The sequence below is a fragment of the Marmota monax genome, unplaced genomic scaffold (assembly GCF_021218885.2).
Source record: "Marmota monax isolate L192 unplaced genomic scaffold, Marmota_monax_Labrador192_F-V1.1 WCK01_AAM20220418_F8-fsc00061, whole genome shotgun sequence".
NCBI lineage: Eukaryota > Metazoa > Chordata > Mammalia > Rodentia > Sciuridae > Marmota > Marmota monax.
In genome coordinates, this window is record NW_026695230.1 from 16059909 (window position 1) to 16086687 (window position 26779).

Consider the following 26779-nt stretch of genomic DNA (forward strand, 5'->3'; position numbering starts at 1 on the left):
ACCTAATAATGTGAGGTAAATAAATAAAATAAAGGTATTGTGTCCAATTATAACTAAAAAATAAATATTTTTTGAAAAAAGTTTCAATCTCAGTAGTTTTCAATCTCCTTTCAGTTACCAGATATAATAATAGGGTTGCATTCAAAATGAATAACACAACCTATACAGTTTGTTCTCGAAAGGAACATTCACAAATACAAATTTAAATGCAAATACAGAATGTGCTTCTAGAGGTTTCATTCCCCACGGTTAGCCTACTGACAACTACTTCAAGATCTCTATACAACTGTAAAAAACTTAATCACTTAAGTTTAGTGGCCTTCTGTATTCCAAGCCTGCCAAACATAACAACACCAAATCAATATGACAATAAAATAATGAGTTGGCATCTATCAATCAAATTAGGTTAACAATGCCAGGCTTGATGACATTAATCCAGAGCTATTCTGGAAGTTGTAACCCCAGCTATGCAGAAAGCTAAGGCTGGAGGATTGCATGTTGAAGGACAGCTTAGGCTATTTAGGGAGATCCCGTCTCAAAATGAAAAAAGAAAGGGCTAGGGATGTAGTTCAGTGGTAGAGTACCCCTGGGTTCAATCCCCAGTAACACTCACAAAGATTATTGTATGAATGAATCAACAAATCAAGGCAAAAACTCCACTCCTAGTTAATGAAACATCAAGCTTCAGAGTTAAACACCTAAAGAATACTCAGAAGGCTAAAGGAAGGGAACTTCAAAATCAAAGTCAGCCTAAGGAACTTGGCAAAACCCTGTCTCAAAGTAAAAATGTAAAAGGACAGGGGATATAGCTCTATGGTAGAGCACCCTGGGTTTAATTCTCAGTACAGAAGGAGGAGGAAGAGCAGGAGGAGGAGGCGAAACTTACACAAATTTTAAAATATTTTCAATTCCACAAACATTTGCAAGATGAACATGAATGAATTAATCATTAATCTCAAATTCTCTTATGTAGACAAGGGAGACAGAAAATACAACTGCACAGATATGTTAACAACACCTTGTGATTGAAAGCTGTGAACTGGGGGGTTTTTATACTTCCTCCCAAGCCTGCTGTCAAGAATCCCCTGGGGGGCTGGGGCTATAGCTCAGCTGTAGAGTGCTTGCCTAGCACATGTGAGACCCTGGGTTCGATCCTCAGCACCACATACTACTGAATAAATAGAATAAATGTATTTTAAAAAAATCATCTGGGACCCGGTGTGGTGGTGCATGACGACCGGGGAGACTGAGGCAGGAGGACTGCCACGTTCGAAGCCAGCCTCAGCAATCTAGCAAGGCTCTACATAATTTGAGACACCATCTCAAAATTAAAATATTTTTTTAAAAAGGGCTAGAGATGGGGGCTAGGGTTGTGGCTCCGTGGTAGAGTACTCGGCTAGTATGCATGAGGCCCTGAGTTTGAGCCTCAGCACCACATAAAGATATTGTGTCAACCTAAAACTCAAAAATAAATATTTAAAAAAAAAGGGTTGGAGATGTAGCTCAGTGGTTAAGCATCTATGGGTTCAATCCCCAGTACCAAAAAAGGAAAGGAAAAAGAATCCCCTAAGCACTGTTTCTATAAACAGCAAGAAAGACAATTTTAAATGCAATACAACAAAAATAATAGAACATTTATGTCATCAATTGGCAGCAGCTTGAATTTCTTCCAAAGATGGACATTTGTGTCCTTTATTCTTATTTATTTACTCACTTTTTATGTAGTGCTGAGGACCAAACTCCATGAGGTAAGCGTTCTACCACTGATCTACAACCCCAGCCCTAATGTCATAAATTGGAAAAGAAAGAAAGAAAACACTGACCCAAAGTGTAAAAATCTTGGCTCCACACTTAACTACTTAAAACGGTGACTTTGGACAAATCACTAAACATCTCAGAAGCTTCATCTATCAATCATATCTACAAACCTGAGGGGTGATCTGGGAAAAAAAGAATAAACTATTCTCTTAAGATCTTTAAAATAGAAATGCTGATAGAAAGCAAAAAAAAAACAACATTGATGGTTTTCAATGTATGTAAATTAATAAACATGACAGTTGTAACAAAGCAGAGAGTGTAAAGCAAAATATATGGTGATATAGTTCCTATATTCCTCTTAAAGTGGTTTTATGAATTCTGAATAGATTATGAAACTTTAGGTAAGTATGTTGTTAACTTCTACAGCAACCACAAAAAAAAAAAACTAAACAGAGATTAATTAAAAACTCAGCATTAAAATGGAATAATAGGGGCTGGATTTGTAGCTCAGTGGTAGAGTATGTGCCTAGCATGTGTGAGGCATTAGGTTCAATCCTCAGCACGGCATAAAAACAAATAAATAAAAGTTACTGTGTCCATTCATGACTAAAAATATTTTTTAAAAGGGAATAATAAAATATACTCCAATAATATAAGGTAAAGAGAAACGGAAAAAACAAACCAAATAACAATATGGTAGCCCTACATCAATAATCACATTAAGTGGAAATAATCTAAATATATCAATTAAAAGACAGTTGTCAGAATGGATGAAAAACAAGACCCGGCAACATACTATCTAAAACAAATCCACTTTAAATATAGTGGTTGTAAATGTAAAAACAGTAAAAAGTAAAAGGCAACTCTATTCATAATCACCAAAAACTGCAAATAACACAAATCTTGGAGGGTGAACAGGTAAACAGTGGTACATCCATACAATGGAATGTTACTTAGCGATAACAAGGTAAAACAAAGTGAGTAAAGGAAGCCCATTCCAAAAGTTACATATTATAGGATCCAATAGAAAAGACAAAACTATAGCAACTAAAACAGACCAGTGGTTACCAGCTGTTGGGGTGGGGGTGGGGCAACATGAGAACTAATGATGTAACTATGAAGTCTGGTTGTAATAGTGATAGGATTCAATCTTTACAAGTGTTAAAATATAGAGCTGTACACCAAAAAAGTCGATTTCACTGTGTGCTAATGTTTTTTAAAAAATAAAATTAAAAACATGTGTTTGAGCTGCAAACCATGATTCGATGAATGAGTAAAAGAGAGGCTGGCAAAAGGAAGACAAGGGAGAATGCTAAGTCCTACTGGCATAAAAAGCCACTACTCAAAAGAACTTCCTGATCACTGCACAAAATATACAAAGCAAACCCGATCTTCAGAAATTTATTCTCAGAACAGGCTAACTACTCATTCAGATCCAAAATGTGTATATTTGAAAATGCCAGTGAATGGATCCTCTTGTCTGTTTCCATATTTTACACTTTGAAGAAGCTGCCAATTTCTCCTGGCTGAGTGCCACTTTCCTTGCTTGGGGTTACTCAATTTACAAGTATCCCTTTATGTATACCTTACACTCTTAGTGAGGAGGTCTTTGGCAGCCACAAAAACGAAGGCAAAAGCAATAGCTTTTGCAAGATGCCAGAAAGAATCAGTACTCCCCACCCGGAACAAAGTCCCCCCTGCGGGTCAGAACACACCCTCTAGGCTAGTTCCAGATCTGAGGACGCTGGGTGGGGAGGTCTTCACAAGTTAGAAAGCTTGCCTCACCGCCCAAGCCTCCTAAAGACGACCAGTGGAGGCTGGGCTCTGGTTTTCCCCCTCCCTGAACTTGCCCTGGCGGCGCAGGTGCAGCTGGTCGTTTGGAGGACTGCCCCGTGTGGAGCTGTGGGTTGCAGAAGGCCCTGCCCAGCGACCCTGGGCAAGTCCCGTCCTTTTGCCAAGTAAGGTGGAAACTCTGGGAAAGTCGTCTAAAGGACCCTACCCACCACCATCTCAGAGTCCAGAACTTTCCGAGTCCCTCGCCCAACAGGGAATCGGACTCGCCCCTCCCAGCTCACTGGGAGCCCCATGGGAACTAACACGCCCGCCCGACGGCTCTCCCCGAAGGCGAAAAGGAAGCAGAAAAAGCCAAATCCAGGTCTCGGCCCACGCCGCCACGCGGAGGCCTCTCGGTCGCACCCGGCCCGCCCCTCCTAGCCGCGGCCTCCCGCCGGGTCCTGCTTCCACCCCGGAGGTGGCGAGGGCGCCCACCTTGAGCTGGGATTTGGAAACTTTGCCGCTGTGGTCCAAGTCCAGCGCGGTGAAGGCGTGCCAGATGGCCTTAAGCAGCTCGTCCTTCAAGCCCCCCATGGCTGCTGCCCTACTGCCCAAACTGCCCCACACCTCCCCGCCTGCGCGTCGGCCCCTCAGCGACTCTGCCGCCCCTCCGCCGCAGCCGCCCGCCCGGGGTCACCTGACAGCAGCGGGCCCCGCCCCCCGGCCCCGCCGGCCCCGCCCACCCAGCCGACTGCCTGGGGCTGGGCTGCCAGGCGGGCACGTCTGCTGACCCGCCCGGATGGGAGTTGGACGGTAAACACCCTCCCGAATCTCTGTAGTTGGTTCCCAGGACAGTTTAGGCCATTTTCAGTGCTTTCATACCCCGCAAAACAATGCGCCCACCCTGAGGAAAAATGCGAGAGGTGAGATGAGTGAGCAGCCTATCCAGCCCGGCTTGTGTCCCGCACTGAAAAGGGGAGCCCTGGTCCTGCCCAGGATGGTGTCACTGTCTGGGGAGGTCAAACAAGGCCCCAAAAGGCCTCGGAAAGAGCTTCAAATGCTAGCTGCGTCCAAAATTAGGAAGGATACAGGAGGGGAAGCAGGGAAGGTCCTCTAATGGAAGTTGGTTCATTCTTATTATTATGCAATTGCATATTGATGTCTACCCTGTAGTGGGCTCTGGGAGCCATAGAGATGGGTTTTAAGGTGGGTTAAGAAGTCAATGGGTCACTGCCCCTACTAGAAGAAAAAATAGGTCCAAATCTATCCCGACAAGGTTCCTAAAGCACAAGAAGTAAAATCAAAAAATCAATAAATGGGATTTTATCAAACTAAAAAGCTTCTTCACAACATAGGAAACAATCGAGAACACGAAGAGAGAGCCTACAGAATGAGAGAAACTCTTTACTACCTACACCTCATATAGAGCATTAAGCCCCCAGGATATATAAAAAAAATCAACACCAAAAAAAAAAAAAAAAAAGAGAGAGAGAGAGAGAAAAAAAACCCAATCAATAAATGGGCAAAGGAACTGAACACTTTGCAGAAGAAATATGAATGGTCAACAAATATGTGAAAAAATGTGCAACACCACTAGCAATTAGAGAAATGCAAATTAAAACTACACTGAGATTTCATCTCACTCCAGTCAAAATGGCAATTATCAAGAATACAAGTAAAAAAAAAAAAAAAAGAAAAGAATACAAGTAACAATAAATGTTGACAACAATGTAGGAAAAAGCATACACTCATATATGGCTGGTGGGACTGCAAAATTGTGCAACCGCTCTTGAAAGCAGTAAGGAGATTCCTCTGAAAACCTAGAATGGAACCACCATTTGACCCAGTTATCCATTCCTAGGCATATACCCAAAGGACTTAAAATCAGCATACTATAATGATGTGGCCATACATCAATGTTCTTAGCAGCTCAATTCACAATAATTAAACTATGGAACCAACCTAGGTGCCCTTCAACAGATGAATGGATAAAGAAAATGTGATACATATACACGATGGAATATTACTCAGCTATGAAGAAGAATTGAATTATGGCATTAGCCAGTAAATGGATGGAACTGGAGGCTGTTGTGCTAAGTAAAATAAGCCTCAAAAACCAAAGGCCAAATGTTCCTCTGATACCTGGATGATGAATCACAATGGGGAGGGGGGGAGTAGAGGTTCACCAGATTGGGGAGGGCATGGGGAGAAAGAAGGGCGGTTGGGAATGCAAAAGACAGTAGAATGAATCGGACATAACTTTCCTATGTTCATATATAAATACACAACAGTGTAACTCCATATCATGTACGATCACAAGAATGGGAAGTTATATTCCATGCATGTATATCAAAATACAGTCTACTGTCACGTATAAGTAAAAAGAAAAAATTTAATGGGTCAGGCAACATTTTCTTGCTAACTCCCAGCTGTTGACAGTCAATTCACATCTTAGGAAGGGTTTGACTGGTGTAATGCTCTTTCTGGTGTTTCTGTGCTTGCCTAGTAGGAAATCTGGGAGGACCACAGCAAATCACGCCACCCATTTTACTAATCTGAATGGGATGGCCACTTAAAAGAATATTCAAACCTAGGAGAGTGTCCTTATAAATGTAGCCATTCAATTCATACCTGTTAACACTTGAGCTCTTTGATTCTCTTAGATTCTCCACATATAAAATAAGCAGGTTGTACCAGACGTTTGAGATTTCTCCCCATGCTAGCATCCTAAGATAATTATTGCCAGTGACTCCTATCTGATTTAATTACCAAAAACACTGCCTCCTCTCCAGTAAACAAATCTGAGCAATATGGAAGGAAGAAAAACTGCCAGGAGTTTTTAAAAAGAAATGTGATTTTCTCTTTTTAAAATTCCTTAATGCTGGGCTGGGAATATAGCTCAGTTGGTAGAATGCTTGCCTTGCATGCACAAGATCCTGGGTTCAATCCCCTGCACCACAAACAAGCAAACAAAATTCCTTAATGCCACCAGGTTCATTGGCACACATTTGTAACCCAAGAGATTTGGGAGCTGAGGTAGGAAATTGCAAGTTCCTGGCCAGCCTAAGTGATGTAGCAAAATCTTGTATCAAAATAAAAAATAAAGACTGGGGATGAAACTCAGTGATAAAGTGCCCCTGGGTTCAATCCCCCATATCAAAAATAAATTAAAAAAAACAAAATTCCTTAATGCACACATATATACTGTATTGTAAAAAAAAGGAAAAGATTATTACAAGAAAAGAGGATTTGAAAAGAGCAGAAAAAGAAGGAAATGTGAAATGTGTCAATGAGTTTAAGGTCAAAGGGAGCAGAGAAAAAGATGGCCCAATAGAAGAGAAGGGGCAAGCAAAGAGACAGTCAGCCCCTCACTGTGACATCCCTGGAGGTACTAACCCACTTCATCAGGTCAGGACATTTCTTGGCCTGCCAGCTCTGATGTCTCTTCTTTTCTTCCCCAACTCCAGCCAAAGTCTACCAGTCGTCAAAAACACCTATTTTAACTTCTCATTTCTTCATGCTAACTCAATTTACCCCAGGTAGTGATAAAAAAGAAATCCTCCTACTTCTCAAAGTTCAGCTTAACCACTAGATGACACTCCTCCTTCTCTCTGTGTCAGAAAGCACTAAATGTATTTCAAAACCTTTTTTAATCACAGGGATTTCCGAACTACTTTTTCCATAATCCCTGTATTTAAAAATCCAAACAAAAAAAAATTTTTTTGGTACCAGGGATTGAACTCAGGGGCACTCAACCACTGAGCCACCTCCCCAGCTCTTTTTTTGTATTTTATTTAGAGACAGGGTCTCAGTGAGTTGTCTAGTGTCTCACCATTGCTGAGACTGGCTTTGAACTTTCAATCCTCCTGTCTCACCCTTCCAAGCCGCTGAGATTACAGGCATATGCTACCATGCCCAGCCCAAAAAAATTTTAAAGCAGTTTGATATCATGGAAAGAGCAAAGCTTTTTTTTTCTAATTTTTTTTAGATGTTGATGAACCTTTATTTTACTCATTTATTTATATGTGCTGCTGAGATTTGAACCCAGTGCCTCACACGTGCCAGGCAAGCACTGTACTACTGAGCCACAACCCCAGCTCCCAGAGTTTTTGAATCTAACAGATTATATTGGTTTTGTTTTGCTGTGTCACCAATTAATCTAAAACGAGCATCTTAAAAAATAATAAACATGGGGCTGAGGTTGTGGCTCAGCAGTAGAGTGCTCGCCTGGCACGTGCAAGGCCCTGGGTTCAATCCTCAGCACCACATTAAATAATTAATTAATTAATTAAAGATATTACAGATAATAATTAATAATAAGCATTATATCATATTTTCTGTGATCATTATGTGAAACTATGCTGGTGCTAGAGAATCTGCATTCAAGATATTTTGTTCCTGCCACAGTGGTGCACAACTATAATCCCAGCGACTTTCAAAACCAGCCTCAGCAATTTAGGGAGGCCCTAAGAAATTTAGCAAGACCCTGTCTCAAAATAAAAAACATAAAGGACTGGTTCAGCCAGGTGCAGTGGCACATGCCTGTAATCCCAGCGGCCCGGAAGACTGAGACAGGAGCAAAGCCAGCCTCAGCAATGGCGAGGTGCTTAGCAGCTCAGTGAGACCTGTCTCTAAAAAAATACAAAATAGGGCTGGGATGGGGATCAGTGGCCCAATGCCCATGAGTTCAATTCCTGGTACCTAAAAAAATAAAAAAGTACCAAAGATTCAGCATCTTGTTACTCCACATGTCCTGCAATACAAATGCTCTGAAGAAACAGTATCCTGAGGGGCTGGGGGTATAGCTCAGTTGGTAGAGCGCTTATCTTGCATAGCTCAAGGCCCTGGGTTCAATCCCCAGCACCAAAAAAAAAAAAAGAAAAACAGCATACTAAGAAAAACAAGACTAAGACTATAGGAAATGCCAAATTTTTGGCCAAGAGAATGAAAGAAGCCAAAGAAAAACACCAGGAACAGGTTGCTGAGATGTAGACTGTCCTCTCTGAGAGCTTCATAAATAAGAATTTTCAAAAGTAACAAATAGTAATCCCAGCAACTCAGGAGGCTGAGACAATTGCAAGTTTGAGGCCAGCCTCAGCAATCTGGCAAGGCCCTAAGCAACTTGGCAAAACCCTATCTCAAAATAAAAAGTAAAAAGATTTGGGGATGTAGTTCAGTGGTAAAGTGCCCCAGGGTTCAATCCCCAGAATAATAATAATAATAATAATAACAACAAGAACAACAACAACAACAATATAAATAAATAAAATCAGATCTTTAAAAAAGAAGAAAACAGGCATGGTGTTGCACACCATGAAAGTGAAATGTGACTTGGGAGACGGAGGCAGGAGGATGGCAAGTTCAAGGCCAATCTCAGAAATTTATCTAGGCCCTAAGAAACTTACCAAGAACTTGACTCAAAAATTTTTAAAAAGGCGCTGGGGGTGTGGCTCAAGCCGTAACGCGCTCGCCTGGCATGCGCGGGGCATTGGGTTCGATCCTCAGCACCACATAAAATAAAATAAAGATGTTGTGTCCGCTGAAAACTGAAAAATAAATATTAAAAAGTTCTCCCTCCCTCCCTCTCTCTCTCTCTTTAAAAAAAATTTTTTTTTAAAGGATTAGGGATATGGGCTGTGACTGAAGCGCAGTGGTAGAGTGCTTACCTAGCATGTGTGAGGCACAAGGTTCAATCCTTAGCATTGCATAAAAAAACTAAACAAATAAAGGTATGTTGTCCACCTACAACAATAAAAAAAATTAAAAACAAAATTAAAAAAGGACTAGGGATAGATAGAACTCAGTAGTAAAGCACCCCTGGGTTCAATCCTCAGTACCACAAAAAAAAAAAAAAAAGAAGAAGAAGAAGAAAGAAGAAACCAGGCATAGTGGTGCATGCCTGTAATCCCAGCTGCTAGGGAGGCTAAGGAGGATTTCAAGTTCAAGACTGGCCTCAGCAACTTAGGGAAAACCTGTCTCAAAATAAAAGATAAAAGAGGAAAGGGTAGGCTAGGGACATGGCTTAGTGGTAGAGCACTTGCCTAGCATGCACAAGACCCCACGTTCAATCACCAGCACCATAAAAAAAAAAGAAGAAGAAAATAAAATAGAAAGGGCTGAGAATATAATTCAGTGGCATAACACCCCTGGATTCAGTCCTAGTACCACAAAACGAAGGAAGAGGAAGAAGAGAAAGAATTGTTTAATTTTCAACCATAATTTAGAGGGAGTATAAATAAGCCAAGATTGGAATAAAGGTGATTTCAATCCCTAGTCTCTCCCAGCAAAAGACTCTCACAGCAGGAAATGACTTAACAGTAGAGATTAAATCCAGCACATTTCAAGTAAAGTATGGTCTCTAGGTAAAAATAATATCAGGTGTTCTCTTAACTTAGAGAATAGCTGTAAAATTGAAGAATATTCTTCATAGATACTCCCAACTTGACAAAAAGACTCCAATAATTTATTTATTTTTAGTTTTCGGCGGACACAACATCTTTGTATGTGGTGCTGAGGATCGAACCTGTGCCGCATGCATGCCACGCAAGCGCGTTACAGCTTGAGCCACATCTCCAGCCCAAGACTCCAATAATTTTAAGAGCATTATCTCTTGATTCCAAGTCCAAGAAAGAAAGGGGATTATCTTTGAGACTTTAAGGCATGGCTTTTGTCTGGTAGAGTAAACCTTAATACTGTGAATAGAAAACCCACAATATTTTTAAGAGACTTGTACTGGTAAAAGCACCAGCAACTTGAACTGAAGAGAAAAGAGTTCAAAGTGAAAAGAGGGCTCAGAATATCAACTTTACATGAGAAAGAAGCAGACTGAAAAATTCATTTGCAAACATAGCTTTTTTTTTTTTTTTTTTTTTTTTGGTACCAGGAATTGAATGCAGGAGTCTTTAACCACTCAGCCACATCCCCAGCCCATTTTATTTATTTTAGTTGTAGTTGGACACATACCTTTATTCATTTATTTATGTATATGTGGTGCTGAGGATCAAATCCAGGGCCTCACATATGCTAGGCAAGTGCTCTACCGCTGAGCAACAGCACCAGCCTTTATTTTTTATTTTGAGACAGGGGCTCGCTAACTTGCTTAGGACTCACTAAGTTGCTCAGGCTAGCCTTGAATTTGTGACTCTCCTGCCTCAGTCTCCAAGACGCTGTTACTACAGGTGTGTGCCACCAGCACACAGGCTATTTCTTATTAAATAAGAAAACGAAATGCTGAGCCAAGAGCCAAGAATCATGGAACTATTCCCATAAAGCAAGATCGGGCCTTAGAAACTTGTCTAGATGGAGTTCAGAATTTCTATGGACTAGTAATTGCTAATGGTTCACATCCTTACTCCCTCCATCCTTTTTAATGGGAATGTTTATTCTAGTTTTACTGTCCTTTATCATCATTACCATTGGCTAGTGTACAAAAAAAAAAAAAGAAAAAGAAAGGTTGACAGGTCTGACTGCTTATCCTTAGAAAGGTCTGTTTAAACAGTTGGCCTTTGGCTGGTGAAATAAGACTTAGATTCAGGGAAGGTTCCTACTAGTAACTAAAAGAAGCAGCTCTCTATGCCTAAGTTGTTTGTATGAACAATGAAGTTTCTGCTGAACCTTCAGGTTTCATTGTGCCTTCCTTCCTTCAGGATGACTACAATTTGGGTCCATGTCAGACAGAAGCTACCTACAAGACAAACCCTCAATAAAAAAAATAAAAGAACAATAAAATCCTGGGACATTGAATCTCTAATGAGTTTCCCTGGTTGGCAACATTTCACATGTATTTTCCCAACTGATTGCTGGGGGAATTAAGCATATCTTGTGTGACTTCGCTGGGAAAAGATTTTGGAAACATGTGCCTGATTTTTTCTGGATATCACCCCAATGTGGCTTTTCCCTTTGCTGATTTTGCTCTTTATCCTTTTGTTTTTAATAAATCTTAACCATGAGTATAAACATGTGCTGAGTCCTATGAACTTACTAGAGAATCATTGAACCTGGAGTGCTCTTGGGGACACCAACACAGGCAGAAATGGGACAAATAACTTATCTGTTTAATTTACAGTCCTCTACATCGAGGTGCCTTATTCATACCTGACCCTAATTTATATGAGATCCTGTACTTCAAGCCAGTTCTATGAAAAAAATCTGACTTGTGGTGGCTAGGATGGGTGGGGCCTGTTGGTGGATAATCCACAAGGTGGCTGCTGTTCCATCCTTCCCTATGGGCACATACTGCTCCTCATATCAAAATGTAAAGTCTAATTCCTCTTTCTTTGGATTGGGGCTGGACATGGTGATTTGTCTGACCAATGTGGCAGAAGTGATAGCCTGAGATTTCTGAGGCCAGGTCATAAAACACCTTAAAACTTTCACCCAGATTTCCTAGAATTCTCACTCTTGGACTACTCCATCTCGGAAACTTGCTGCTATTCTGTGAAAAGCCAAGTCACATGGAAAGACCACACAGACAGAGAAACCAATGCTGGACAACCCTCAGCTACTTCAACTGTACCATCCCAGATATCAGATACGTGAATAAAAGCATTATCTTAGACATTCTAGTGCTAGCAGACACTAAAGAACTGAAGCCCCGACCTATGACCCCTTTCAAGCTGTGTCCACTACCTCCAACCCTTTGAGCCCAAACCCACAGACACTGGGAAGCAAGACAAGCCATTCCTGCTGTGCCCCACTCAAACTTCTGACCCACTATATCATAAGCGCAATAAAATGGTAGTTGTTTAATGCTACTAAGTTTTGGGATGGATGGTTACCTAGCATTAGATAACAGAGCAGCAGTGAAAAGATAATATTTCCGTCCCCTTCCCATTAGAGAAGATTCTGCTTTGGCCTACTCGTATTCTTCCCCTTCCTTGCCTTTGAAGGAGGGTCCTGCCTTCACAGACCAGTACTTAAACTGTTTCTTGTTATGAAAAATCCAGAAGAAAAGAAGAGGTACGAGGACTAAAATGAGGAGTTTCAAGGAAAGAGCAGTTGTTGAAAAAGAGTAAAACAGCTGTAGCATATGAAGGCAGCAGCTAGGAAGGGGATAAAGAGATTCTAAGAGGGCTGGGGTTGTGGCCCAGTGGTAGAGCGCTTGCCTAGCATGTGTGAGGCACTGGGTTTGATTCTGAGCACCACATAGAAATAACTAAAAATAATAAAGGTCCACCAACTACTAAAATATTTTTTAAAAAAGAGATTCTAAGAGGTCTCATGGGAAACTGCATGTCTCTTAGTGTTCAAAGGGCACAAATAAAGGGCTTAAAAACATTCTTTGAGGGCTGGGGTTGTAGCTCAGTGGTAGAGCACTTGCCTCACATGTGTGAGGCACTGGGTTCGATCCTCAGCACCATATAAAAAATAAATAAATGAAACAAAGATATTAAAAACAATTATTGGGGCTGAGATTGTGGCTCAGCAATAGAGTACTTGCCTAGCACGTTCAAGGACCTGGGTTCGATCCTCAGCACCACATAAAAGTAAATAAAGATATTGTGTCCCACTGCAACTAAAAAATAAATATTTTTTAAAAATTCTTTGTGGTTTGATTTGTGTGTGTGTGTGTGTGTGTGTGTGTGTGTTAGACAAGGTCTTGCTGTGTCACCCAGGCTGGCCTTGAACTTCTGGGTTCAAGTAATACTCTTCCCTCAGACCCCTGAGTAGGCAGGACTACAGAATGCATAACTATACCCAGCTATAAAATATTTTTAAGCTAGTTTTGGCTGCATGGACTGTGAGACTCTTTTATTCAGGATAGTCTTTGAGACTATCTTTTATTCAGGACTAGCTGGTAATGTGTCACAAATAAATGGTATTCCTTCCCCTAGGACTGTACCCCAGACATCCAGTCTTTTCCTGCTAAGTACTACAAAGCAGGGGTTTTAAAAAGTGTATACAGATAAACATGCTGATCTGTTGAGAACAGGAAAGAGTTCAAAGAAGGAATCCAGCCAGTTGCGGTGATGCAAGCCTGTATACCCATCAATTTGGGAGGCTGAAGCTGAAGGATCACAAGTTCAAGTCCAGCCTCAGCAGTTTAGTGAGACCCTGTCTCAAAAAAAAAAAAAGAAAGAAAGAAAGAAAGAAAAAATTAAAGGGCTAGGGATATGACTCAGTGGTAAAGTGCCCCTAGGTTAAATCCCCAATACTAGAAGAAGGAGAAGGAGAAGGAGGAAAAGAAGAAGGAAGAGGAGGAGAAGGAGGAAAAATTGACAAGGAATCTGAATCGCAAAGGATGAGTTGCAGTTAACTGGGCAAAAAATGGGGAACAAGTCTTTCCGATAGAACAACCTGGAAAAGGAACGGTTTAGTCAAGAAACCCAAGAGAAGACCAGTGTGGCTGGAATATGGCAAGTGCTGAGGAGAACACTGAGATGAGAGGAGAAACTGGAGCCATTACCAACAAAGTCCAATTAGCCAGGAGCACCAACCCTGTTGTTAGCTCTGCAGAGCTCTTATCTCCCCCCAAAGGCCCGGAGTACCACTGTAATCAGTGGGAGCAATCTGGCAGCAGGAAACAGAAATGCTGAACTTCTATGACTGTAGTTGGCAGATGTGGGAGTGGTATCCGGCCCCTGGCCACTAGCTCAGCAGCAGCTGATAGCATCTTCATTATTGCCATTAACCCGGGGAGGCAAGAGAACCTCTGGCTCCGTGGGAAGGTTCACAAGCCAGTCTAGGGATTTAAGCAGAAGCTTGGGGAGGCAAGCCTGCATCATGTCCACAGAGCCAGTTGAGATTGCAGCTACTCAGCTGACCAAAACAACATCCCTGTCTGCCTCAGGGGGTTATTATGAGGAAAGAATAAGATAATAACAGCTGTGAAAGCACGTCATAATCACATAGCCCATCCAAATGGGAGGGGTGACAGCGACAAACAAGAAAAAAGAGAGACTAATAATAATAGAGTTCTGGTGCCAACAAGGACAAAGGCCTCTCTAGTTTGCTTGAGGTGCAAAGCAGCTAAATCTGATCTTTTAGTGACAAGAACTGTGTGACAGTGCTAACTGAAAGCACTCTCAGACATCATTAGTTAGAGCTCAGGCTGAGCCCAGCATTCTATACAAAATCCCAATTTAACAATTTTCCTCAGGAAAATGCCAGATCCACTGCCACAACAAATGCATGAAAATCCATGTTAACCCAACCCATTGAGGACAGCAGGAAGAGTAGGGTCAGTGGGACACAGTAGAAGACCCCTGTCATCCCAGCAACTTAGGAGGCTGAGGCAGGAGGATCACCTGTTTAAGGTCAGCCTCAGCAATGCAGCAAGACCATGTCTCAAAAAAAAAAAAAAGCATAAAAAAAGACTGGAGATGTAACTCAGTGATAGAGTGCCCCAGGTCCTTCCCCGTAGCCCCACCACCACCACCACACACACACAGGCAAAAAAAAAAAAAGCTAGAGTCAGCAGAGGCTTATCAGAAATGAAGGTTGAGTTTTGAAAATTAGTAAAAATTCACAGATGACTGTAGAGAGGAAGGAAGGACATTCCACAAAGAAGGGGTTCCATGTGCAGAAGTGTGGAAGCCAAAAAAAAATTCACATAAAAGATGAAGGAGAAGAAAAAATGTAGGAGAGTTTTGACTAAGATTCTGCACATTCTTGCAGCTTGTATATAATGTAGTACAAGAATTCCTAGCCAGAGCAATCAGGTAAGAAAAATAAAAATATAAGGCATCCAAATAGGAAAGGAAGAAGTAAAATTATCTCTACTCATAGATATATGTTCTTATATGTAGAAAACCCTAAACACACACACACACACACACACACACACAAATACTGTTGGAGCTAATAAACAAATTTAGCAAAGTTGCAAAATACAAAGTCAAATCCAAAAAACAGTTACATTTTTATACACTCCAAAATAATTCAAAAAGGAAATTATGAAACCCATTACATTTATAATAGCATTTAAAAGAATAAAATACTTGGGAATTAAATTAATTTACCCAAGAAAGTGAAATGTTTCTATCGTGAAAACTACAAAACATTGCTGAAAAAAATTAATGACGACATAAATGGAAAGTCATGTGTTCATGGGTTGGAAAACTTAATATTGTTAAGACGTGTATACTACCTAAGCAATCCATAGATCCAATGCCATCTCTATCAGAATCGTAATGGCATTGTTTGCAGAAATGGAAAATCCTGTTCTAAAATATATACGGAACCTCAAAAGATCCTGAATACCCAGAATATCTCAAAAAAAGAAGACCAAAGCTGGAGACCTCACATTTCCTAATTTCAAAACAACTATAGAGCTAACATAATCAAAATAGATATACAGATCAGTGGAATAGAAAATTTAAAAATAAACTTTCATTTATGTAGTCAAATGATTTTTTACTTGGGTGTCAAGACTATCCAATAAGAGAGACAGTCTTTTTAACAAATGGTGATGGGAAAACTGGATATACACAGGTAAAAGAATGAAGCTGGACTCTTATTTAACATCATACATAAAAATTAACTCAAATGGAGCTGAGGGCAAAGCTCAGCTGCAGAATGCTTGCTTAGCATGCTCAAGGACCTGGGTTTGATCCCCAGCACCAGAAAAAAAAAATTCAAAATAAACCAAAGACCCAAAAGTAAGACCTACAACTAAAGAAACTCTCAGAAGAAAACATAGGGCAAAAGCTTCATAACATTAAATTTGGTAATATTTTCTTAGATACGATACCAAAGTTCACAAGAAGCAGAAGAAAATACAAATTCATGGGGCTAGGGTTGTAGTGCAGTGGTTAAAGCGCTTGTCCAGTAAGTAGGAGGCTCTGGATTTGATCCCTAGTATCATAAGAGGGCAAAAAAAGAAAGAGACTAAGGAAATGCAGCCCCAGAGGTCCAAAATCTCCCCAATCCCTAGTCCCTGTTAGCCCCACTCTCCTTTCAGAGAGCCTTTTGTGCTAAGTCAATTCTTGATCCTTCCCCTCCATAGTCCCCATCAAAACTTCTCTTCTCAGGGTTGGGATGTAGCTCAGTGGTAGAGCAAGGTCCAAGGTCCAGTTCAGCTTCAAGTTGAATATTTCCATTCCCTCTGCACCTTTATTGACTCTCAAGGACAGAACACCTCAAGCCTCTGACTCTATCCAAGAACATGAGGAAGAGGGCAGTAGAGAGGAGGTTGTCACTCTCCTTGTCATCCTCTCCATCAGGGGAACACATCAAATACATCCCCACCCCCACCATTTTTTATTCTCTTTCTTGCTCCATGTCTTCCTTACTTCCCTCCAGAAATATATATTGAACTTCTTTTCTATATCAGGCTTTGTGTCAAGCACTAGGAATCCAGAATGAACTACACAGTCTCTGCACCCCATCCCCACCCTAACCCCACTCTGGTCCCACCCCAGCCCACTGTGGATTTACAGTTTGGTAGAGGCCCTCTCCCTTCTGATAGTGAACTGAGGAGACCATGCCATGTGGATGCTGCTGAGTCACCATTCCAGAACTATCCAGGAGGTCCTCAGAGTACCATCCTCCTCTTCCCCACATGTCCCATCTTTCCCCATCTCTTTCATCAGTTAACCATTAATCTACTTAGTAAAGTAGAAAGAAAGCATTGTGTCTGCAGAATCAGTTTTCTTTCTTGTAAAAGATCATTGGACCTTCTATTTACCTGGGTATTATATTGACATCAGAATTATTCAGTTTCTCCTGTTCTTGGTACAGTCTCTTCTATTTTACATAACTGATTTACTCACAGTTCCCTTTATATACACTTTTCTTTTGCTGAGATTTGATTTTTTTTTTCCTTTTGTGGTGCTGGGGATTGAACCCAGGGCCTTGTGCATGTGAGGCAAGCACTCTACCAACCGAGCTATATCCCAGTCCTTTTGCTATGATTTGAAATGTTCCTCTCAAAATTCAAGTTGAAGCCGGATACAATGGCACACACACAGTAACCCAGGAGGTTAAGGGAGGAGGATCACAAGTTTGTTTTTTAAAAAACATTTATTTTTTAGAAGTAGTTGGACACAATACCTTTATTTTATTTATTTATTTTTATGTGGTGCTGGGGATCGAACCCAGGGCCTCGCATGTGCTAGATGAACGCTCTACCACTGAGCTACAATCCCAGCCCAAGGATCACAAGTTTGAAGCCAGCCTGGGCAACTTAGCAAGACCCTGTCTCAAAATAAAATAGTGAAAAAGGCTGGGGATGTAGCTCAGTGGTAGAGCACCCCTGGATTCAATTCATAGTATTACAAAGAAAAAAAGTAATCTACTCTACCTCATACTTCATTAATTCTGAACCCCTAATCAAATCTAATCTTTTAACTTCTTCTCTTTTATAATATTTATTTGAATCATTTACCGTCACCCAGAACTTTGTTCAATGATGCAAATTTGTTTCCATTTGTCTTTGGTCCAAAATAAATTTAGTGCTCAACTGTCAGATTTTCCAGGTAACTGTGCATGTCTATATCTTGGCTATTTATGAATGACCTGTGTTCTGCTTCACTTTTAATCCTTTTTTGGAAGAATCTGGGTATAAGTAAGAAATAAGTGAATAGCTAAACCTTATAAAAATCAAATAAATCTTGATAACAAAGAAAATCTGGTATGGTCAATAGCTATTTAATGAATTGTTATTATGTTAATAAGATAATTAAGCCTGGACATATGGAAAAGTTTGCATAGATGATGGTGGTATACACCTGAAGATCAGTAGGTCATGAATTAGATGGGAGGAAAGATAGGGAAAGACACAAAGTGTGGGAAAGAGCAGGAAGCTACTCTCAGGCACAGTAGACAGTTCAGGAATAATAACCAAGCAGCACTCACATGACAGATCTCCTTCAGGTCACCAGCAAAAGAGACAGGACCTGCATATTCATTGTTGGATCCCCAGCGCCTGGCACAAAAGCCTGACACAGTGAAGATGTTCGGTACATATTTGTGCAGGGAAAAAGTAAGGAGGGAAGAAAGGGAAAGAGAAGATTCCTGATATATTAGGTATGTTATATTTCTAGTCATTCCAAACAAGTGGATCAAAATATCACAAAGGTAGAACAACTAGTTATATAATACTAACTAAGCAAAATGTTAAAATACTTAATTCTGGGAAAATCCGTATAAAGGCATAAATGTGACATGCATCACTGATAGAGCGAGTAAAGTTGAACATTTAAAAGGACCCTGGCCTTGGGGCTGGGGTTGTGGCTCAGCAGTAGAGCATTCGCCTCTCATGTGTGAGACCCTGGTTTCAATCCTCAGCACGACATACAAATAAATAAACAAAATAAAGATATTGTGCCCATGTATAACTAAAAAAAAAAAATTAAAAAAGGACCCTGGCCTCTATATGGTGTATGATTCCATGTGCATAAGATGTCCAGAATCCACAAATCCAGAGATAGAAAGTAGACTGATAATTACCTAGGCTGGGAAAAGGGGAAAATGGAGAGTGACTGCTAATGGGCTTCTTACTGAAGTGATTAAAACATTCTAAAACCCCACAGTCATTGTTTCACAATTCTGAATATAGTCCCTCCAAAACTCGATGGTCCTCAATGCAGCAGTGTTCAGAGGTTGGGTCTTCCGGGGGTGATGGGGTCATGAGGACTCTGAACTCATGAGTGTATTAATTCACTTATGGCTTTATAACTTAATGGGCTATTGAGAAGTGGTGGAAACCTTGGGAGGTAGAGTCTGTTGGAGGAAATATGTCATTGGGGATGTGCCCTGAAAGGATCCATTTTGTGCCTGGTGATAGACTCAACCTCATTTTCTCTTAAAATTGGGAGCCATCTCGCCACAAAGTCATGAAAAGATAATTTCGGCTTTACTATAAATTACTGCAAATTCTGAACCTGCTTGGAATGCCTGCCCATGCCTTGAACTCACCCATGCCTGGCTTTCTGACCAGTTAGCAGCCCTCTCTGAAACTTTAGTGATGCCTCATAAATCTTGGCCTTCCCTGGCCAGATAACAACCCTCTCTGAGGCTCTGATGACCTTCATAAATTCTGATGTCGGGGCCAGCAAAAGTGTCCCTTACTATCTATCTCTCATTCTCCTTCTGGTCATTAGGAGGTGAGCAGCTCCCCACCATGATCTTCTGCCTTGCCACAGGCCTAGAAACAACAGAGCCAAGTGACCATAAACCAGAAACATGAGTCAAAATGAATCTTTTCTCCAAATTGATTTTCTCAGATATTTTGTCACAGCAATGGAAAGATGACTAACATAAGTATACGAGAAAACATTGTGTTGTATACTTTAAATGGATGGCATATGATTTTTAAATGGAGGCATGTGATTTTTATCACAATAAAACTATTGTAAAAAGGTTAGAGGGTCTGGAATTGTGGCTCAGTGGTAGAGCGCTCGCCTAGCACGTGCGGGACCCGGGTTCAATCCTCAGCACCACATAAAAATAAAGGCATTGTGTTGTGTCCATCTACACCTAAAAAATAAATGTTTTTTAAAAAAAAGTTAGAGAGGAAGGCATCCTGATGCATGCCAACTCAGATTTAGATTTAGAGTCCCAGAACTTTCTAGTCAAGAATCAACTACAGGGGCTGGGGTTGTGGCTCAGTGGTGAGTGCTTGCCTAGCATGTGTGAGGCACTGGGTTGGATCCTCAACACCACATAAAAATGAATAAATAAAATAAAGGTATAAAAATGTATCTGTTTAAAAAAAAGAATCAATTACAAATAACAAACACACACCTAGCATAAATAGCTTACAACCTTGGATAGTATGAGATGGTATTATTTTAACTTGGGACCTTAGTAATATTACTACAAATATTATTAGAAAAGTATCCAAATAAATATTACTTATAAGAATAACTGTTAAATCCTTTGTTTTAATATCTTTAAATTATATTTAGGCCAGGTGAAGTGGCCCACACCTGTAATTCCAGTGGCTGAAAGGCCTGAGGCAGGAAGATTGGGAGTTCAAAGCCAGCCTCAGCGAAAGTGAGATGCTAAAACAAAGTCTTTTATTAACACCCTGTCTCTAAATAAAAATACAAAATAGGGCTGGGGTTGTGGATCAGTGCCCCTGAATTTAGTCCCTGATACAAAAAAAAAAAAAAAAAAAAACTATATTTAAGGGCTAGGGTTGTGGCTTGAGCATTTACCTAGCATGTGTGAGGCACTCACTGGCTTCAATTCTCAGCACCACATATAAATAAATAAAATAAAAGTCCATCAACAATTACATTTGTGTGTGTGTGTGGTGCTGGGGATCGAACCCAGGGTCTTGTGTATGCTAGGCAAGCACTCTACCAACTGAGCTATATCCCCAACCCCAAAAATTAAAATATTTTAAAAAAAGACTTCTATCTCTTAAAAAAACTACATTTAAGTAGAGTTTATAACCTTTATGATTATTTTATTTTTGTGTTTCTGTCTTCTCTCTGGTATGTTACAATGGTTAAAGTTTGGATTAAGAAAATTTGAGGGCTGGGGTTATAGATCAGTGGTAGAGCACTTGCCTAGCATGTGTGAGTCACTGGGTTGGATTCTCAGCACCACATATAAATAAATAACATAAACGTCCATGGACAACTAAAAAATAAATTTAAAAAAATTTTAATTTAAAATTTGAGTTTGTAGAGTGATCATTATGATAGGCCCTCAACATTTATTCCACTCTTGGATAATTAATAAAAGCCAAGTGGCAGTCCCATTCTCCTCATCAGTGGCTGATTTAGGAATGGACACGTGACACCGTTCTGGCCAATGAGATGTGAATTAAAGTCTGCTGAGGGGCTTTTGAAAGAGATTTCTTCAGGCCGGACACAAAAGAAATGAGAGTCCCACTTACTGCTCTGAATTGTATGTGTGAATACAGTGATGCCAAAACATTGAGAAGGGCAGAATCAAGAGAATTACTGAAGGGAGAGCCTGAGCCCAGAGATACTGCACCAGAAGTCCATCCTAGCCAGCACAGTGGCATACGGCTAGAATCCCATACTTGAGAGCCTGAGGCAGGATAATCACAAGTTTGAGTACAGCCTGGGTAACTTAGTGAGACCCTGCATCAAAATAAAAAATAAAAAGAATTGGGGATATAGCTTAGTGATAGAGTGCCCCTGTTTAATCCCCAGTACCAGCCTTCACAAAAAACAAAAAAACAAAGAATAAAAGGAATGGATGTTAATTGTACTGCTGGACTTCATGTTATGTGAAGACAATGAATGTCCTAATTGTTTAAATTAAAATGACTTATTTTCACCCCAGAGAAATATAATCTATAATCAGGATTTAAATGTAAATATATAGTTTGAAAAATTTTTATTTTCTAAGTTTCATGTGTTAACCATATACATTTGATAAGTTGATCATCAATTATACGGAAGATTGTAGGGAGTGTTCCTTTGCCCATACAGAATCACCTTGGACTTCCAAGAAACTGAAAATAGTACAAAGACAAATTCCAAAGAGGAATTCATCCCCCTGGATCCTGATATAACAACCTGTTGCTGAATTGGGCCCAAGGAGTTCCCCCAGAAGAAACAAGGGGATCTCAATCCTGCCTAGCATGTTCTTGCCTTGTGCCACAGAAAGAATTTGGGATGCCACAAAAGGGACACAAGCCAAGATTTATTTAGGAAAGCCAGCAGCAAAACAGGATATGCACTCAAAGAAGAATAAGTACGGATGCTTGAGAGTGAGGTGTGCTGTGGGGGTCTGAGGCTTCTTTTTTTTTTTAATTTTTTTTCTTTTAGTTGTAGATGGACACAATACCTTTACTTTATTTACTTACTTATTTACTTACTTATTTATTTATTTTTTGCAGTTGTAGATGAACACAATGCCCTTATTTTATTTATTTTTATGTGGGACTGAGGATCGAACCCAGGGCCTCACAGGTGTAGGCTGGTGCTCTACCATTAAGCTACAAACCCAGCCCTCAGGGTTCTTTTTAAAGGAAACTTTGTATGAGAAGCATATGGGATAGCATTAGCCTAATGAGCGCAATTCCTTTGATCATGGGCACAGGTCATAGTGATCAGGTTCTTCTCAGAATATTAACAGACTTGGACTGTACCCATATCATGGAGGTTTTTGGGGGGATGGGGTCTACAGGGATTGAACTCAGGGGCACTCAAACACTGAGCCATATCCCCAGCCCTATTTTGTATTTTATTTAGAGACAGTGTTTCACTGAGTTGCTTAGCACCTCACTTTTGGTGAGGCTGGCTTTGAACTTACAATCCTCCTGCCTCAGCCTCCCAAACCCCTGGGATTACAGGCATGCACCACCACACCCAGTATATCATGGGTTTTTTTTTTTTTTTTTTTTGTTTTTTTTTAAATATTTATTTTATTTTTTTAGTTTTCAGTGGACACAACATCTTTGTTTGTATGTGGTGCTGAGGATCGAACCCGGGCCGCACGCATGCCAGGCGAGCGTGCTACCGCTTGAGCCACATCCCCAGCCCTATATCATGGGTTTTTAACACTATATCTTTCTCTAGACTTCCTTTAAGCAGTCTAAAAACAAATTATATAAGGTAACAAGGTATATAGTCACTAATTAAGTGGGTTTACAGCAGTCTGAGGTTCATTGCACCTTTTAAGAATTTGGGTCTAGGGCTGGGATATGGCTCAGTGGTAGAGTGCTAGCCTCGCATGCATGAAGCACTGGGTTCGATCCTCAGAACCACATAAATGTAAAGTAAAGATGTTGTGTCCACCTAAAACTAAAAAATAAATATTGAAAAAAAAAAGAATTTGGGTCAGAGATCAGGCCTGGGGAGTGAAGGTGAGGGTGTTCATGGGGTTTTTAAATTTGAGGCTACGCGTCCCTCTTTCCCTGTTTGATGGCTGTCTACCTATCCTTATTTCTTCTGTTCTATCCCAGACTGACTGATAGCATGAGGAATGTCTTCAATGATGGACATCCCATGTAAACTCAGGAAGATACATCTGCAGAATCACAAACACTGATCTGCTGGCATTGTTTCTTGTGGAGGAGAGGACAGAGAGCCCAAAGGAGCATATTGCTGGCAGCTGTGCTCTATACTAATGACCAAAGGGGGCTTCACAGATCTGCAGTTGAAATGGCTTCAGAGCCCAGACAAGTTCATTCATGACTGAAACTGACCAGAAGCCAGGCAGTAGAAAGTGGTGGTCTAATGGCAATGGACCATTGCCACTCAGATCCAGGGGATGTCATCAGGGGAAATGCAGCTTCAGTACTGCCAAATTTTCCATTTGTCAAGACAAGCCAAACACCTAGATCATGTGAATCTGTTCATTTTTAGATTTGGGCAAAATTTTAGGTTTATATTTTTGCTTTAAAAGCAAAAGCGTAATGCCATGGGGCTAAACAAAACACGTCTACAGGCTATCTGTGGTCGGCAGGATATCACCTTAGCCATGGGCTTACAACAAGTATCAGAGTGAACTGTGTAGTTAGAGGTCAGCCCTGTGCATCCATGCACACCCAGCATTTCTCTCCCATAGGAGCTTCTTAAGTAGATTCTGGGCCACATAGCTGAAAAGATATGATTCATACTCACAGCTCCAGTCAAAGGAATAGCTGGAAAGTGTATCCAAGTAGCTGAACGAAATGACCTGCTGCATGGAGCTGTTATCTGCTGAAATGTTGAAGACCAACTTACAATTTTCATTTCAATCCTTGCCAGAGCCAAGTTGTATGTCTGGTCACTGACAAACCCCCAATGTGGCTGGACCCATTAAACTTCTTTGCTATGTTCATTTTTTATTGGTGCATTTATTTGTACATAAGATTGGTATTTATATGCACACAATATAACAATAGAATTTGGTCAATATCACTCTCCTGCACTTCCCCCCTCTCTCCCCATCTTCCATCCCACCTTTCCTCTACTGATCTCCTTTTATCTCCCTTTGATTTTCATGAGACCACCCCCCCAACACACACACACATTTTCTTTTCCTTTTTCCTCTCTAGCTTCCACATATGAGGGAAAACATATAATCCTTGACCTTCCAAGTTTGACTTATTTCACTTAATATAATGGTCTCTAGTTCCATCTATTTTCCTGAAAGTGACATTATTTATTTATTTATTTATTTGTACTCATGATTGAACCCAGGTACGCTCAACCATTGAGCTACATCCTCAACCCTTTTTATTTTTTATTTTGAGACAGGGTCTTGCTAAGTTGCTTAGGGCCTTGCTAAGTTGCTGAGGCTGGGCTTGAACTTGTGATCCTCCTGCCTTAGCCTCCTGAGTCTCTGGGATTACAGGCATGCACCACCACATCCAGCTGGCCATTTTAACAATATTAATTCTGCATGTCCATGAACATGGTTGATCTATCCATCTTTTGAGGATTTTTAAATTTTTTTCTTCAATATTCTATAGTTTTAATGGTAGAGGTCTTTGTCTCGTTGGTTAGATTTATTCCTAGGTTTTTTGTTTTTGAGGCTATTGTGAATGGAACTATTTTCCTGATTTCTTTCTCAGCAGATTCATTGTTGGTATTTGTGAAAGTTATTGATTTTTGTATGTTGATTTTATAACCTGCTACTTCACTGAATTTGCTTATTTGCTCTAGTAGTCTTTTGCTGGAGTTATTTGAATCTTCTATGTATAGGATCATATCATCTGCAAACAGTAATTCACTGGTTTCTTGAGGATAACAATAAACTGAAGGCAAGTGAATGCCCCTGAATCATTGGGAAACAATGGCTCATTTTCATGGATCGAGTGCTATTTTTAAAATAAGTGTGCCGTGACACATTGTACCAGGAAGAACTTAGGTTATATATTAAAAACAATTTCCAGACTATATGAATTGTGAAGTATTGAACAGGTTACAAATGAGGAAGTGAAGGTCTCATCTAGGTAGGACATTTTAGCTTTAAGGGTAACTATCAGATGTGTGGTCAAATGTTATCACTGGTGAGAAGGGAAGCTGCCCTTCATATGCTGTGTCTGCTCCAAACTGCTTGTCTCCCTCAGTAATGACCTTCTTTTTTCAAAGGGTCAACCTGCTCATTGTCTTATGTCCCTTATTTTACAGTGCCACAATCCCAAATGTTAAAATCCCAAAAGATCAAAATCCTGAAAATACAATTCTGAAAGAAACAATTTTAAAAAAATTTTAAGAGATATTTATTTACACTTTTTTTATGTGCTAGGGATTGAACCCAGGGCCTCGTGCATGCTATGCATATACTCTACCACTGAGCTAAAGCTCATTTGCAGTTCTTTCTTTTTAAATTTCTGCATGTATATATATTTTAGTTGTTGATGGACCTTTATCTTATTCATTTATTTTATATGTGGTGCTAAGAATCAAATCCAGTGCCTCACACATGCTAGTCAAGGGCTCTACCACTGAGCCACAACTCCTGCCCCTCATATACACTTTTAAAAAGCAGTTTATTTGAGAAGCATATAAAAAAAACAACAGTTCACTTCATAGGCCACTTTACACAATAAAATAGGCAATAAAAATATACACATTTGGAGGGGGGTACCAGGGATTGAACTGGGGTATTTGACCACTGAGCCACATCCCCAGCCCTATTTTGTATTTTATTTAGAGACAAGATCTCAATGAGTTGCTTAGCGCCTCCCCATTGCTGAGGCTGGCTTTGAACTCGAGATCCTCCTGTCTCAGCCTCCAGAGCAGCTGAGATTACAGGCATGTGCCACCACGCCCAGCAAAAATATACACATTTTTGTAAGCATAAACACTTTGGTATACTAACAATAGTTACATGGTTATTTAACAGTTATGAACAGATGAACTGTATTCATAAAGAAACAGGTAAAAATGTGAAAGATAGAAACACATATCACTATGGTTGGTATTTAGTTTATAAACTACAGTCATATGAAATACCATGACAGACAACCTAAGTCTTTTGACAAGAGCAATCAAAAACCATGATAGGTCACCACTACATAGTCACCCAGTCTTTCACAAACACAGATGGACAAAAACGACATTGCTTTATTTATTGAGGAAGTTTCAACATTTTTACATATAGGCACAATGCTTACACATAAAGTTAATATTGTGATAATGCACTTTCACTGAATCCAGTTTGCAAAAAAATGTACAAAGCTAATTTGAACTCTATATTTTGTTTTATATTTATGCCTTCAATATGGGAAATGATGCAAAGATGAAATAATAACAGAAAATTTTTAAAAAAGCAAAATAGTGGGGGAAAACTAAACAAGAAAAAATAACAAAAAAGAAAATTCAACACATAAAAAAGTATATTTCAGGGACAGATTATAGGCAGCTGCACAGAGGTAGTCTGTAAG

The 26779-nt window shown here is 40.1% G+C and overlaps 1 protein-coding gene across 1 annotated transcript in view; it reads right to left on the bottom strand.

Moving 5' to 3' along the window:
- Positions 1-4181, bottom strand: part of Swap70 (switching B cell complex subunit SWAP70) — a 69586-nt gene extending 65405 nt beyond the window's left edge. The window contains exon 1 of the mRNA XM_046438171.1: positions 4027-4181. Coding sequence (XP_046294127.1) covers positions 4027-4125 — 99 coding nt within the window. The 5' untranslated portion in view covers positions 4126-4181. The remainder of the gene's footprint in view (positions 1-4026) is intronic.
- Positions 4182-26779: the final 22598 nt, after the last annotated feature.